Source organism: Danaus plexippus, chromosome 2 (genome assembly GCF_018135715.1).
Source record: "Danaus plexippus chromosome 2, MEX_DaPlex, whole genome shotgun sequence".
NCBI classification, from domain to species: Eukaryota; Metazoa; Arthropoda; class Insecta; order Lepidoptera; family Nymphalidae; genus Danaus; species Danaus plexippus.
The window spans coordinates 3,093,658-3,108,777 of NC_083537.1; the positions used below are offsets into that span (position 1 = coordinate 3,093,658).

The 15,120-nt window shown below is 35.4% G+C and overlaps 2 protein-coding genes across 3 annotated transcripts; one reads left to right on the plus strand and one right to left on the minus strand.

Annotated features, from left to right (window-relative positions):
- The first annotated feature begins 647 nt into the window (after nucleotides 1-647).
- Nucleotides 648-3,002, plus strand: LOC116779348 (pre-mRNA-splicing factor CWC25 homolog). Its single transcript, XM_032673603.2, has 4 exons — nucleotides 648-842; nucleotides 932-1,141; nucleotides 1,447-1,734; nucleotides 1,878-3,002. Exons 1-4 carry the CDS (start codon nucleotides 825-827, stop codon nucleotides 2,766-2,768), a joined length of 1,407 nt encoding a protein of 468 aa, XP_032529494.2. The 5' UTR covers nucleotides 648-824; the 3' UTR covers nucleotides 2,769-3,002.
- LOC116779347 (E3 ubiquitin-protein ligase lubel) lies at nucleotides 2,786-14,923 on the minus strand. Of its 2 annotated transcripts, none has more exons than XM_032673602.2 (21): nucleotides 14,763-14,923; nucleotides 13,236-13,425; nucleotides 12,841-12,989; nucleotides 12,406-12,492; nucleotides 11,982-12,314; nucleotides 11,593-11,896; nucleotides 11,086-11,517; nucleotides 10,040-10,527; nucleotides 9,683-9,811; nucleotides 9,400-9,588; nucleotides 8,723-9,079; nucleotides 8,296-8,419; nucleotides 5,797-8,195; nucleotides 5,406-5,603; nucleotides 5,103-5,330; nucleotides 4,724-4,864; nucleotides 4,416-4,567; nucleotides 4,143-4,338; nucleotides 3,915-4,057; nucleotides 3,316-3,478; nucleotides 2,786-2,969 (listed from the first exon to the last, which is right to left on the minus strand). In XM_032673602.2, exons 2-21 carry the CDS (start codon nucleotides 13,423-13,425, stop codon nucleotides 2,940-2,942), a joined length of 6,432 nt encoding a protein of 2,143 aa, XP_032529493.2. In that variant the 5' UTR covers nucleotides 14,763-14,923; the 3' UTR covers nucleotides 2,786-2,939. The 2 variants fall into 2 exon arrangements, with proteins under 2 accessions (XP_032529493.2, XP_032529492.2); XM_032673601.2 differs by lacking the exon at nucleotides 3,316-3,478 and adding an exon at nucleotides 3,506-3,674.
- Between the last annotated feature and the right edge of the window lie 197 nt (nucleotides 14,924-15,120).

Below are 15,120 nucleotides of genomic sequence, written 5' to 3' on the forward strand. Positions count from 1 at the left end.
AATGGTCTTCATAAGTTTATTAATTTTTTTGTTTAATGATAGATAATTGATTATGATAGAAAAGATCTCTGAAGTTATTATTATTTTTTGTTGATACAAGTGATAAAGTATGTCTTCAGTTTTTTGGTTAACATTTTTCTCAATAAATCTTTATAAATGTTGCTGTTTCTTTTTTACTGCTGTAGCTTTCCCAACCCTTAGTAACTCCACTATAAAAGCTTTGCGACCTCCCAGGAGAAGCTTCGACAGACCTCTCACAGGTTGAAAAACCCTGATTAAGAATATATGTATATTCATAATAATTCCTGCAAGTCCTTTCCAGTATTTGTATTTTATGAACAGTGGTAACCCTCTTAAAATAAATCGGATGCTTAGTTTTTTAAATTCGTCTGAGACCTAAGTTATATTTCATTATATATTCTGTATTCTATTATATACGCCAATTGAAATATTATTTTTAGGGTCGTCGGTTATTAATTAGCTTATAACATTTAAATTGACCTATTTTTATTTCACAATTTAAATCGAAATTTTGGAATAACTAAATCGAATTATTTCTCGAAAAGTAGTAAAAATTCTCAAGAATCAAGAAATGTCTCACCAATTTTGACATTAGTGACGCTGTCATAACTTTTATTCTTTGACAGAAAACAATTATCACTATTCAGTATTCACTAATACACAAATTCATGTCATATACCTAGATACATAGAGAGTTATTTGGAATTTAGGTTATAAAAGCTTAACTTAAAATAAAATTTGAAAGAAAACCATGTGATAAACGAGCTCTTCCATTAGTTTCTTGTGTTACTCTAGATAACAAAATGGGAGGCGGTGATTTGGTAAGTTGTTTCATATTTATAGTTCGCTGGTGATTGTGGTTCTACTGTTGGTTATTTATATATAATAGAAATAATAAATCCCCCACCAGAATACGAAAAAAGCTTGGCATCCCAGCAATTTAAAAAATCAGGAACGTGTCTGGAAAGCGGAGCAAGCTGCTGCCGCCGAAAAGAAACGAATTGAGGAATTAGAGAGGGAACGAGCACAAGAGAGAGATCGAGAGGAATTGAATGCCTTATCCAGACAAAATGTCAACACTAATACAACTCAAGAAAATAGGCTCCATTGGATGTACGATGTATGTACAGTTTCAAAAGTATATAACAAAATTTTTTAACAGACAACCACAAAAGTGTCATGTTACTATTGTAACATAATTTGACATAATTTAATAATTGATGATTCAAAATTCATAATACAAACAAGAAGATATTGTTAATTATATGTGAAAATTTTATCATTATAAAAATGCTTCTCAGTTTTGAACCTTTTCAATATGAAGTGTAAGTTTGATTTGTTTTTTTTATCATGTGTAGTATTAATTTTTATATAATTATGGGTTTATTGATAACAGAATATACTTAAGTCAAATATTTTGTTTAGAAACCAGATAAACAGGTGCAACAAGAAGATTATTTGTTGGGGAAGGCGATTGATAAAAACTATGACCAAGGAGATAAGCAGGATCAAAATGAGATCCCAGCAGTATCCCGCCGAGTTGTTGGATCTAGCATGATGACTGCTGGAGGCGATGTTCAGGTGGATTTGGCAAGGAAACTCCGAGAGGATCCATTGTTGCTGGTGAAGGAAAGGGAGAGAGCTGCGAGGGCGGCATTGCTTAACAATCCAATCCAGAGACGCAAACTGACTGAGCTTTTAAGAAAAGAACAAGTAAATAACTGAATTTTAATAATATCACATAATTTATTTAATATTCAATTAATGTTAATTTTATAAGAAGCAGAAAAATATGCTAATTGAGTTTAATTTACCAATGCTAAATGATTGTAACATGATTATTTCTGTATTTGCAGGAAAAGAAGATATTAAAAAAAAAGTCCAAGAAAAGTAACATTGATGAACTGCTTGCTTCCAAATTAAGTGCCCTAGCTGGTGAAAAAAGCATGAACCTAGCAAAACTACTTGACTCAGACAGTTCATCGTCAGATAGTTCGTCATCATCATCACGGAAGAAAAAAACTAAGAAAAAGAAGAAAAAGATGTCAAAACATAAATCCAAAAAGCACCAAGGAAATGACAGTGACGAAAAACAAGAAAAAAGTAAAAAGTCCAAAGATAAGAAGAAACATAAGGATAAAAAAGATAAAAACGATGACAGTGATGCTGGAACCATTTCCAAACGAGAAAAATATCACAATGACTTAAAGTTCGATGACAAAAAATATCCTTCATCAATGAAACGTAAAAGTCATGTCGATAGTGATGGTGAACCTCAAAGAAAAAGTAGGAAATCTCTTAAAGAAGTTTCACCGTATCAAAAAAGAAATGAAAGCTATAGCCAGGACCGGTATAGACGCTCCAGCGGTGATAGAAACAGATCGAGGAGGGAAACCGAAAATGATGACAGGAGAAACTCTGATCGAAGGGGGCCATCAAGGTCCAGGTCAAGATATGATCAAAAAACTCCCCGGGATAATCAGAGATCTGAACTAAGTCAGGACGAGAAGGCAGCCAAATTAGCGGCCATGGTTCAAGCTGGTGCGGAGAGGGAAATACAGAGGGGGAGAAGGGTCGCTGAGCAATTAGCAGAGAAAGCTGCCGAAGACACTACGACCTTGCCAAGGTCATCCCACAAGAACCAAGCGCGGACACTACCGGACTCCCTCGAAAGCCGCATCCATTCAAATCGTCACAACATTCAACGCGACAAACGACACATGAACGAACATTTTGCTAGGAGATGATAAATAAAAGCTACATATGTATAAAATCAATTTATTTCACTAAAAAGTTATAGCGATGAGTACACAAATGCCGCCTAATTATATAAACGATTAATTTAATATAAAATCCGATATTACGAAGTCGGTGTGTTATTTGAGAGATTTGCCCTACAGATATTCTATGACGATCCTTCAATCAAGCGGTATCTTCTCCCTGACGATCTGTAATTTACAAAATAAAGTAATTTTAAATAATTGTTATTTCGTTTCTCGTTCGTTTTTATATTTAAAATTCCTTTCTCGTATCTGATCAGTTATCCTACGAAATAGAACGAATATCTCTTGTTTTATAATTTATTGATTTTTTTTTGTGGAAACCAGATTGGTTTAGATTTCTCTTTCTTATTTTGACTAGTGCTTCTTTAACGACATTTATATTTACAAGTAACTTCTTTCGTCTGATATCTATAAACTAGCTAAAACTGGTAATAGAAAATTTAAGAAAAAAATCATTATTTTTTTATCGCACTCCGGAGCATTTCCTCGTTGGATTATACACTTTTTATACCTCTGCACACATTCCGGCATATATAGGATCTGTATCCCACGGTCCACGTTCAGGTAAGGGTAAGGCTCGCCGGCGCAACTCTGCCACCAGCTCGCTGACCTCCATGATAGGAATCGGGTCAAGAGCACGCGCCAGACCGGCCAAATACTCCACGTAGTGCATCCTGAAAGAATATACCCCATAAACACACCTCGATCAGCCCCCGTTTGTAGAGGCCGTCTAGTGAACCGTAGGGGCGCGGTGGTGGTCGCAATGCGGCTCGGCGAACTAGCGTTTCAAGGTCATCCACCTCCAAGATCGGCAAAGGGTCAACATTGTGGCCTCGTACCAGCCGACTCAAATACTCCAAGTAATGGTTCCTGCAAAAACACGCAGCACTCCACCTCTATTTCTTGGGCACCCCTGGTACGATCGACGGTTTACTTAGAAAAAGGTGGCCTTACTGATACAGCTGATCAACTACTTACTTTGCACTAGTTTAAATGGATTTCATTTAAATGATTTTATATTAGTTGGCACCCTATCTTGGCTATGGTGCCGGGGAGAAATATTTTACTATTATTAGAGTTATCGCTAGGTGGTAGGTAGGATTAACTTACTTGCACAGTCCAGCATTTTTGGCTTTCACTTCACTGCCGCAAACAGTGTCCACTAAACCACCTGGTGTTTCACGTTGCAGTTGGATGGGGCAACGTCCAGTATTGTTTTCTGATGCTTCGGTTTCGTATGTGACATTATTCATCTAAAATATTCAATATATTTATAAAATACTTTTATACTTATTTGAATACAAAGAAAATGTATTTTTATGTAAATTTCAACGAGACCTGCAAGAGAGTTTGTAACTCATGTGGTTCCTTATCTCGAAGATAGAAAAGACAATTTCGCGGATGGTGAGCATGAAGCCCTAATTTTGCACAATATTCGCTTAATCCACACCGTGCGCCCATGGTGAAAGGTTTTCCGCACCCGTAACAAAATTCATATTTACATTGTGTGCACGTAAAATGCATGCAGCCGCCTCTGAAATTTACACATAGAAATTGCTTTATCATAGTTTTTTTTTGTATTTTTGACTAAATGTAAATGTATAAATATACCTTGATAACGAATATTTAAAATGGCATCTTGGACACTCCAGACCGTTTTCACGGAGGTGTTGCTGTACTGCAGCCACCGACCTTTCTGGATCATTATCTTCCAACCAGGCTGCGTATTGCTCACATGTGATACCTTCATGGTTAGAATTCCACTGCCAGAGAATTTTCAATTTTATTTTATATAAAGAGAGCATTAAATGTTATGAAGCAAAGTAAATTGGTTTGTATTATCTTTTGTTGAAATATAGTTACTGTAATATCAATGCCTTAGCTTAGTGAAATAGACTCGGAAAAATTATAATTTATACCGGTTTTCTACAGCTCGCGCAGGTGATGGATTTACACTCAGGACATCGTAATCGTTTCTGTTTTGGATGAACAAAAAATCCCGAAGAACATTCTATACACCATCTGAAATTAGGATCTCTAGCCAGCGTCCTGTCTCGCAGCTATGGGAAAACAAAATGGAATGTAATATTTAACATTTGACATCCCTTTAATACGAATTTATATTATTAATATGAGATCATTTTGATTGAAGGTACAGTCATTTCATAAAATAATTAAAAATTATGACTTTTTGATAGCTTAATCTTTTATAGTGGTGTGGTATGTAACATTAACAGAAGGGACAATGAGTATTATGTATAGATACTTGACAGAATTTAAGATATAGTAGGAATTTACTTTTCTTTGAAATAATTCGTGAGTTTCTGTTTCTAGTAAAGTCTTGAGCAGTATGTCCATATTAGCAAAATAATCCAGCCACGCGTCTTCTGGAAGGTTCTCTAGTTCTGGTTCCTTGCAAAAAGGACACACACAGTCTGCTATACTTCTTTCTGTTATTTGCGTCATAAAATAATACCGAGCGCATTCTCTACAGCATCGATGGGTGCACCTTAACATTGAAACCATCTAAAATATATCAAAAATATATGTTAGCTTTAAAAAATGCGTTCATGAACATAGATATACATTTTTTCATATTACCTCATGTTCAGGATACTTTGAAGCACAAAGTTCACAGTCTTGGTTGAGGTAAGCTAGAGCTGAAGGCAAATCAGTACATTCTAAAGCGGCCAACAGGGCAGATGAAGTCTCAGTTCCTTGTAACACAAGTTTTACTGCAAGCTGAGCTTGTTCCCACGTTTCTGTTGCGCCTTCTGCTAAAAGCATTCTGGCTTGTCTCTGGAAATAGTTTTCAATTGAATAATATTAAAATTAAGAAAATAGAATTAATTTATGTGCCCAGACATCGTGTCAAATATATATCTTTAATTAGTTTACGACTAAGTTTATTGGGATAACTTTTGCCCGCGACTGAGTCTAGGCTTCTGTTAAAAGTGTACATATATTAATTGAATAATGACAGTTTTCTTACCTCCGGCGAACCTTCGGGTAGCCTGACTTGAGTTAAATCTATCAGTTGTCCAGAAACTTGTCGTAATGTAAAAGGCTGCACTTGTGTTACCGGTGTTGGTGTTACATCTACCTCTACATCTGCAGAATTCATAATTTTGGTGGGTTCTTCGGCATCGCTATCAGTCCATTCATCCTCTGTTCGACAGGTTTCACGGAAAAATGTGTTCTTTTTCGTGCCACTGTTCGTGGTATCGGGTGATGGATTTTTGGGCGGCGGTGGTGGTGCTGGTTTTTTTTTATTAGATGCTGTAGATGTGGATGGTTCTTCAACAGGTTTAGCAGCATTCGTTTTTGTTTTGTTGCTAAAGAGCCGTGATTGTAGTTGCCTAACATGACCACTTAACACATTTCCGAAATGAGTTTTGGGAGGATTTGGTGCAGGATAGTGCTTAAGACTACCTCTTCTTACAGGAACTTTGGATGCAATAACCTTTGGAAAATTTCTATCTTTTTTCTGTTTACTTGTTTGTATTGTTTTGATAAGTTTGGGAATGTTTGATTTATTATTTAATTGCGGTTTCTTTGTTTTTTCATTATCACTGGAGGCCGTAACTTCTTTATTTATAAATTCTGAAATATCATTATCGACTTTGTTTGATATAGTTTGGATTTCAGGTTGAGGTACGATGTCTTCTACACTATTTCTGCTCAGAGACATAGTAGGAGTTTCATTTTTTAATTTTACACTTTCATCTTTTGTGGAATCATTAATTTCACTTGTGATCTCTTTATGATCAATTGAAGAAGTTACTTCAATAACGTTAGCTTGTGGATTTACATTTTTAGTCATTTCGTCGTCTAAAGATTCTGAATATTTTTGTGGTTCTGTAGGCATATTTTCATTCAAAGGTATATTATTTTGCTCGAATATTTCTTCATGATTGTCTGGTTTATCCTCCAAGAGTACTGGTAAGTCTTCTAAAAGTGCATTTTGAGGTTCATATTTATTTTCCGTAATCTCTAATTTAACTGGCATTTGAGGAACAAAATTCGAAAATTCTATTTCTTTTTCTATGTAAGTAATATATTTTGGCATTTCTCTTGAAACGGTAGAAGACAAATCAGAAATTTCAGATTTAATTTGAGTATTGGGTTTTTGTTTTTCTACTAACGGAGTGGGGTAAACGGAATCCACTGTATTTGTTCGATTCTGTTTCCCACTTACTTGAATATTATTATTAAGTTGAGCATAGATTTCTTCAAAAGTATTAACTGCTGAAAATAAATTATTATTGACATCTTGGTCTTCTTTGTTATATACCTTGGGGTCCCTTACTGCAACGGAAACAGTTTGTTCTTCTTGTAATGTTCTAGCAATAGAATTTAACATTTCAATATTTATTTGTTTAAAATTATCTATTTCATTTTCTACATGGTCCATGGCTTCTTCAAAATGTTCATTTTCTTCAGAACTGGTCCTATTCAATGAAATGCTATGATGTGAATTTTCACTAGAATTACCCTTATTACTATTAAATGATTGTTTCTCATCAGTTAAGAGGTCATCTGAATCGTCCTCACTGCCACTATAACTAGATTCTTTATCAGAAGTGAGTTCGTCATTAGTTAACTCATCAGAACTGTTACTAGATTCGCTTTGGTTTTCACTGTTATTTTCTATTGAATTAATATCTAAGTTAATTTCGTTTTTCATTTGCTGAATTAATTTTTGAGTATTGTCTACGATGTCGTTAAGATTATTTGATTTACCATCATTATCAATTAATACTTGGTTTTCGTTTTCAATTTGTGAATAGTCTTGTCTACTGTTTTTATTTTTATTTAGAGAATGATTATCAGAGTTTGATGAAACATTCTTAGTTCCGGGCTTAGAATCAACTATCTCCTCATTTGGAACAACGTCTTTTTGTTTCAAATTGTTAAATCCTTTTTCTTCCTGGATATTTGAAGATTTTTTATCATTTTGTAGATTTGGCAACGGACTTAATCTAGTTAAAGCGTTGTAAGCATCGATAAAATCATTTTCGGACTGTATAAAATCTGATAAATTTGATTTTTGTAGTGATGATGCATTAACATTACTTTCTATTGGAATGGAAGCACTTTGATCTGAAATATTATCTTGTTCTTGGACTTTAGCGGTATCAATAATCTTCGTTGAATTTTCTGCCAACAAACCGTTTAAAAGTAATTTTTCGTCAATGAAAGGTAATCCTGCTTGCTTTAGAAGGGACTTTAATTTCTCTGCAATATCATTGGTTGCATTTGTGTGCTCTTTTGTCTTCGATTGGTCAAGTACATATGAGTTTTCGGTATTAGTTTGTAGTGGTAAGTACATCCAGTCATCGTCTTGAAATTTGTTTACAGTGGCTTCAAATTCATCTGAACTGTCATCGGCTGAAATATAAACGTGAATGTTATGATGATATAAAATGGATGGTACGATGAACGGTTTTTGTTATGTTATGTTACTGTTTCGGGGTCAGCTTTTGATTACCGCGATTGCGGTGTAAGCGGCCAGATAAGGAGGGCGGAGGAACTGCGTCATCATCTACACCCGTTGGTGGTCCCCAAACATGACCTCGCAACCTACGTTCTTCGCCAAAGTTTGTGGTGTTTGTCTGAAATTAATAAACACCTTTCGTTTATTTTAATAACCCTGTGTCAACAACCTTATATTTAATGAACGTGGACGTAATTTCAACAATACTTATAAGATAGTGTCAATAACACAAAACGATATTCTACTTTATATACAATTATAAATACACCTGTGTCTAATATTAGAGTTTATTTAAAATATCTATTTTACACTTTGTGGATTTGCAGATTGGAACAGAATGTCATGGAAGTCTGAGTATATCTTAATTAATATTGTTAGTAAATAATAATTCAAAATTTATGGATTCATCCAAAAATATTACCTGACGACGATGTCTTTCCACGCAGTCATTCACAGCAGGCCACATAGCACCTCTGTGTTTGGCAAGAGAAGCTCGTGCTTCAAGTTCAGTCACATTTACACCTGGAGCCAGCCTTGCCGCTGCAGCTTGGACTCCTGCGCATAGACTCGGCCACCGTTCTTGTAACCACCCGAGAGGTGCCACTGGATTTTGTGCTAGAGCTGCGTGTACTTCAGCTGCACTGAACCCAAGTTTTTCGGCGTCACTCATCAAACGAGCCAGTTCTAAACCTCTCTCAGCTTCTCGTTGCATTCCAGCTCCAGCAAGAGCTTCCAGAGATATAGCCCTGTTGTTAGAAATTAGCTCGGGAGAAGTGACCTGTGTATGAGAAAAGTAGAAATAGTTTTTAATGTGGACATTAAAACTTTCTGCATTACTATATTTCGGATATAATTCTCGTATGTTTAATTTTTAATTTTAAAGCGATATATTTGTGACGACGTGACAGGACTTAATTGTATATTTTCGTTAAAGTTGACAAGAAGCAAGTAAATTGACAAACATAATCATCTTGTTATTCAATGAAATACATTGGAATACCCAGTGGCTGTAATATTATAAAAAAAATTAAGTACCGATAACAGACTAATTGTGATTTATAAGAGGTCGAATAATTATTTTTTAAAATAACACAATACCTCTGAACCGTAGACACTGGATCGACGAGACGGTTTTCCGCGTCTTAGGTCGAGGTGAGATGCTCGTCGAGTAAGACGTTTCTTATCATGTCTTCTTTCACTCTCACTCCAGTCTCCTCCTGGACTGCTATCACGAGGTTCACGCCACTCCCATCTTCCTCCACTAGTTCGTATGCTTCTTTCGCTTTCCTTTAATATATTTTTTGAATAAGTATTTATTATATAGCTTGTAAAGTTTTCTTTTCAAGTTACGATTGCTAATTCAGAGATGTTTTTGGCTTACTCGGGTATCACTTGATAAAGACAATCTACTGTGCGATCGCTCTCTCTGTGTGTCTTCTCGGAAACGTCGTCTTGGACGGGACCGCGTAATTGATGGCTCACGTTCCCAGTTAGTCGGAACTTCATAAGTCTGAAATAAAATATAGTAATATCCTATGTCGTCATATGTATACATGCATATTATATATTTGTGTACATAATGCACTCGTTGTATCGTTTATTGCAAAAAATTTAGAAATATTTTCGTAATATTACCATTAGTAATATTGATATTTGTATTTTTACAATATATATATATATCTATATATTATGATGACGAAACAATAATTAATGTATAAAATTAATGACTAATATTTACTTGTGTTGAAATATTTTGCGGAGGTGGTGATGTGCCAGTGGAGGTTCTACTGGATCTCGATACCGGTCTACTATCGCTGCTTTTAAAATTGCCATCGAACTTTTTTTGGTAAGTTGAAACAGCTGGTGAGACTTCTCGCGGTGGTGACGGACCCACCGAAACGCTATGAGATGTTTTACTTTCCGTTGTTTGTTTTTCATGTCGCTGAAGATTTCGGGTGTCTACGGGACTGTTCCGGATACTATGGTTAGAATTTTGGGCTGATCTAGTTGTTATTTGCTGTTTATTGATTTCTTTAGGCGGAGATGGTCCCACTGCTATATCCTGGCGGATTCGTATTGGCTTCGGGCGCTCGTTGCTATTATCCCTCGTTGGTGTAGCGAGTCTCGTAGTGGAATTCACTATTGCCTTATCATCTCGTGGAGGTGAAGGTCCACAAGCAGTGGAAGATTTTTCTGTCGAATATCTCGATTTATTACCTTTGCTTTCTGAAAATGAAGTATAATTTATATGTATTTACATTTAAATATTTTGTAATGGAAAGTGTATTTTAAGTTAATGCTTCGTTTTTAAATATTGATACTTTCTTATTTAAATTGAAATACCAAATTGAATCAAAAATTCATCGACACGAGCTGTACCGTTGCTCATTAAACTATAGTGCTTTTACTCGAGTCCTTGTAAATATAAATATATTTATGCATCATACTGCGATGGTGATGCCATCGATTACGGTTTCTCCCAAAAACGCAATTGAGTGGCGCAAAGTGCGCTCGCGAATATCTTAAATATAATTAATTAGCACAATGAGATCTAAGACTTTCGAGAGTTTTATTCATTTAAATTAATTAACATATCTATTAGAACGCGTTATTCGAGAAGCCTGTTTCAAATTTTCTCCTATTGATGAAGTTTTCAGTCTATATTTCCTGTTTGATATTTAATTTCAGTATGAAGACAAACTCTGCCACAATGTTCTAACCATCATTATAAAAAATTTATAATCTTTCCTCTATTATGTCTCATAAGCTTAAAATAATTATTACCCTTTTTAATAGAAGATTCAACAACCAGATTTTTCATCGGAGATTGACGTGTTTTTTCGATTTTTAGCTTAGCTAATCCATTATTAACGATGTCTGTATCTATAATTTTCGGCTTAACTGTTGGCGTTCGACAGCAAACTGAACATACTGTCACCCCAGGTTCATTAACGAAAGTACAATGTTCACATTGCCAAGTAGCGCTAGCAGGTGGCGGCGCTGGCCCTAACGAGTTTTGGTCTTCCTTTTCTCCGTTTTGGTGTTCGCTTTCACTTTCGTTTTCGCTTTCGGAATCAGCGTCACTTGAGGGCAGAACAACCGGGGAGGGAGACCTATGTTTGGATCTTCTCGAAACACGTGATCTAATACTACATGCTGGTGACGCAGCACGAGATCCCGTTCTCGACGCTGCTCGAGACATTGGACGACTTTCAGCTGAAATATTGTTATAATTAGTAAAATATTTACACAACGTTTTATACATACTTTTAGAAAATTATTCCTTTTTACCCCTTCGGTATGGCTGCGGAGTTTGTATTGGTTGGGGATGGTGATGTAAGTGAGGGTTATGCGGTGGTGGATGTGGACCGCAACAAGTTTGAGGCCAGGGAACTTGACCCCACGAATGTTCTAGATTGGCGCAGCTTCCATAACGCCAAGGGTTAGTGGCACAATTTGAACATCCAGAACATCCTGAGGTAGCTGGTACAACTCCTCCTAATTCCATAACAGATGTACCACGCCGTAGAGGCCTTCCCCAATTGTTAGTCATATTTTCTTGAGGTTCCCAAGAGGTCATTTGGGGAGTTTGAATCTAAATGTAAATGTGTGGATTTGTTAAATATTAAAACACAGTGCACATTAAGAATTAAAAATTTATAATAAATGTGTAAACTCACCATATTTGGTGGCATATTAAATCCTGGTAGCGAACCGCGAGGGCGACCTGAAGTTGCGAAATGTGCCAAAGTGTGATTTTGTTCCTGGGCTATAATTGGTGTATTTGTATGATGCATATTTCCTGGAATATAAGGCATGCTGCCCATGTGCGTTCCCATTGTTGGAACTTTTTGTGTTGGATTATGAAATTGTCTTTGCGTCGCAAAGTGATTGGTATTTGTTATCGCTGACATATGCTTATTTGCACCCATAGAGAGAGAAAGAGTGGCTCGACGATGGTCCGGTGCTACTGCTGGTGGAAGCGGGCTTGGGTTAGATCTGTCACTGCTCACCTGATTGGAGGGGAATTAAAATAAGTAAGGCATTTAAGTAATAAAAGAAATTTCCGTGATGTATTGTATTCCCTGATGTATTATATCTTACTTTATGCCTGCGTGGAGGTGGTACTGGAGGAGCTGTTTTTGGCGGCAATGGCGGGCGTTCATCTCGAAGTTGTGATTGTGAGAGAGCCTGTATTCATTATATTAATTACATGTATCAAATTTTAATATCAGCTTAAAGTAATGCGATTCTTATTTACTAATAGTAACTTTGTTTACATAACTATGTCTGATGGGCGTTTAGCCAAGATTTTGACGATGTTAGGATTTATTTAGGATCGCTAATTGTGTCTATTAGAATACATGAGTATTCTATATAAATATATATTAGAGTTCGTCCTTTTGTACTAAATTAGTTTTGTTTACTCGATACTTTTTTCAAACAGACTTTAATAGTAGGACTTACAACCAAATCTAATGGATGATAAAGTTAGTATAATAGTTTATTTCCAACTAATATATAATTTGTTTTCTGAACCTGTCTCTGATGGTTCCGACGCTTGGGATGTCTATGGTACATATCGTCGCAGGAGGCACACAGAGCTCGTCGACCGCATTCGGTACAACGAACGCGAGCGTTGCCGCCTCCGCACAGCCCGCAAGACGATCCCGCCTCCAGAGGGTGACCTGGTTTATATTATTGTTGTTACATATAACATTTTACAGCCACAAATTTATGATGTCTTTAGCATTTGACTTCTTTAGTAGCTAACTTATAATTTCAGCTTTGGTATATAGTTTTCAATATATCTTCTGTTACATTTTATTGGCTTTTACTAGGTTGGGTTAGTTGAATTGATCATTGAGTACTAGTTAAATAATAAATAATAATTTAAAAACGTTTATAAAGAGTCAGTAAGGCAATTAAATAACCTGTTGGTGGTCTCGGCGGTGGTGGGGGTGGTGGTTGTAACTTAGCGTTGACATACTGCTCGGTGGGAAATTCGACGACTTCGTAGTCCGGTTCAGGCTTAGCCATAGGAGCTCTTCCGATTGACCGCATCGACAACGTCGGCGTGCTTGGCACGACAGAGCGAGGATCGCGGCTACGATTTTTCATCATCTAGAAATAAAACACTTTCACAATAATTTTTTATACAGACATTTGAATATTGCGTAGCCTAAACTATAAAATGTCTCGTATTAGTTATACTTCCACACTTATTATTATATATATATACTTGCTTTACCAAATAAAAAGCAAATATTTAGGTACACAGACAAAAACAGAGCTTGAAATTTTTTCAATTTGTATATTCTAAGAAAGCTTTTGTGTAAATTAAAATCTTTAATTGGAATGTAAATTATTTATAAAAATGTAATTATAAACCTTTTATTGATGATAAACAAGTTGTTCTCAAAGTATTAATGGATATGAAAGGTAAATTAACGATAAAATTAGGATTTATATTTGTTAACCCTATGTCTTCTTGGTATGATTTCAATATTAGAACTAAGAAACAGAATGTGTGTAATGGTGTCAGTAAACGCGTCCACGATAATATCGGTAGTGCTTACTAGATCTTGTAACCAAAAATACATCACAGTACATTGTTGGAAACTGTTTATTACAAGTGTTATGTAAAATCTTAACCATAGCATGTGTTTCTCCCAAATAAATAATATAGTCAAAAAGTTTTACTCAATTAAAAAAAAAATCTTTGTTTCTTCTCTTATTAGAAAAGAGGATTAACCTCGTAAAAACTTTAACGACTTCAACAGCTTAAATTCTTTAATTAAATTAACATGTTACAAACAAATTATTATAAATAATTCATTTCAAAAAAATCCTGATGAAATTCATAATATAATATTTCATAAGCAGATTAAAAGTTTATATCAAGAAAGAGGTTATTCCTTTATTGAGGTTCCTTAATACTTGTTGTAAACGATTTTTTCTTTCATAACAATTTCTTTATTGCCTACTGAGCTACAAGGAATATTTTTTTGTATATAATAATAAATTTCTATAATTAATGTAAATTATTTAAATTTAAATCTTCGTTTTTCAATATAATTTTTCAGACAGATATATAACTGTAAATAAAATTTACAAATATCATATAGTCTATTTTAAAACAGGAAGTATCGTTGCTGCTGATATAATAAATTAAATATTATTGTTTTGTAATTGATCATTGTGACATTTCAATATCATATTAGTGTGTCACAGATTATAAAATAGTTACATTTAATTCGCAAAACTTGTCAGCAGCTGCGACCGGGGAAGTGCGGGCGTTGCCGCGTCGCAGGCGCACATCGACCCATTTATTCCGCCTCTCATATCCCAAAATATCGAAAGCATTTACATACTTATACAAATATATACTACAGATTACAAAATTGAGACGTTCCTGGTAATAGAGAATCTTATAGCTGTTTCACGTTGTTATTACTTACCTTTATGAATCCGTGAGCACATGAATTAAATAACACTTGGAGTGCGGATGTTTCGCATATTTTTAAAGAAATTTACGTTTGGGGACACTATACACTTGAAATTCACACGCGAAAATGTTCAGACAGAGTAGTCTGTCGGCAGCTCGGCCACCACTAACACTGTTCGCTAATCTTGCTCCCTATGCGGATGAAATTGTCAGCAAGACGCTTGCGCCGCCGACTCTATTTCTGTACGTGGCCGCGTTGCCCTGTTTCTACTAAAATTACTACCCGGTGCTATTTCCGCACTGGACTCGATGCGCTCGTCTAGTATTTAGTGAATTTTATTTTATTAAAGGTCGGCTATAAAATAATGTAA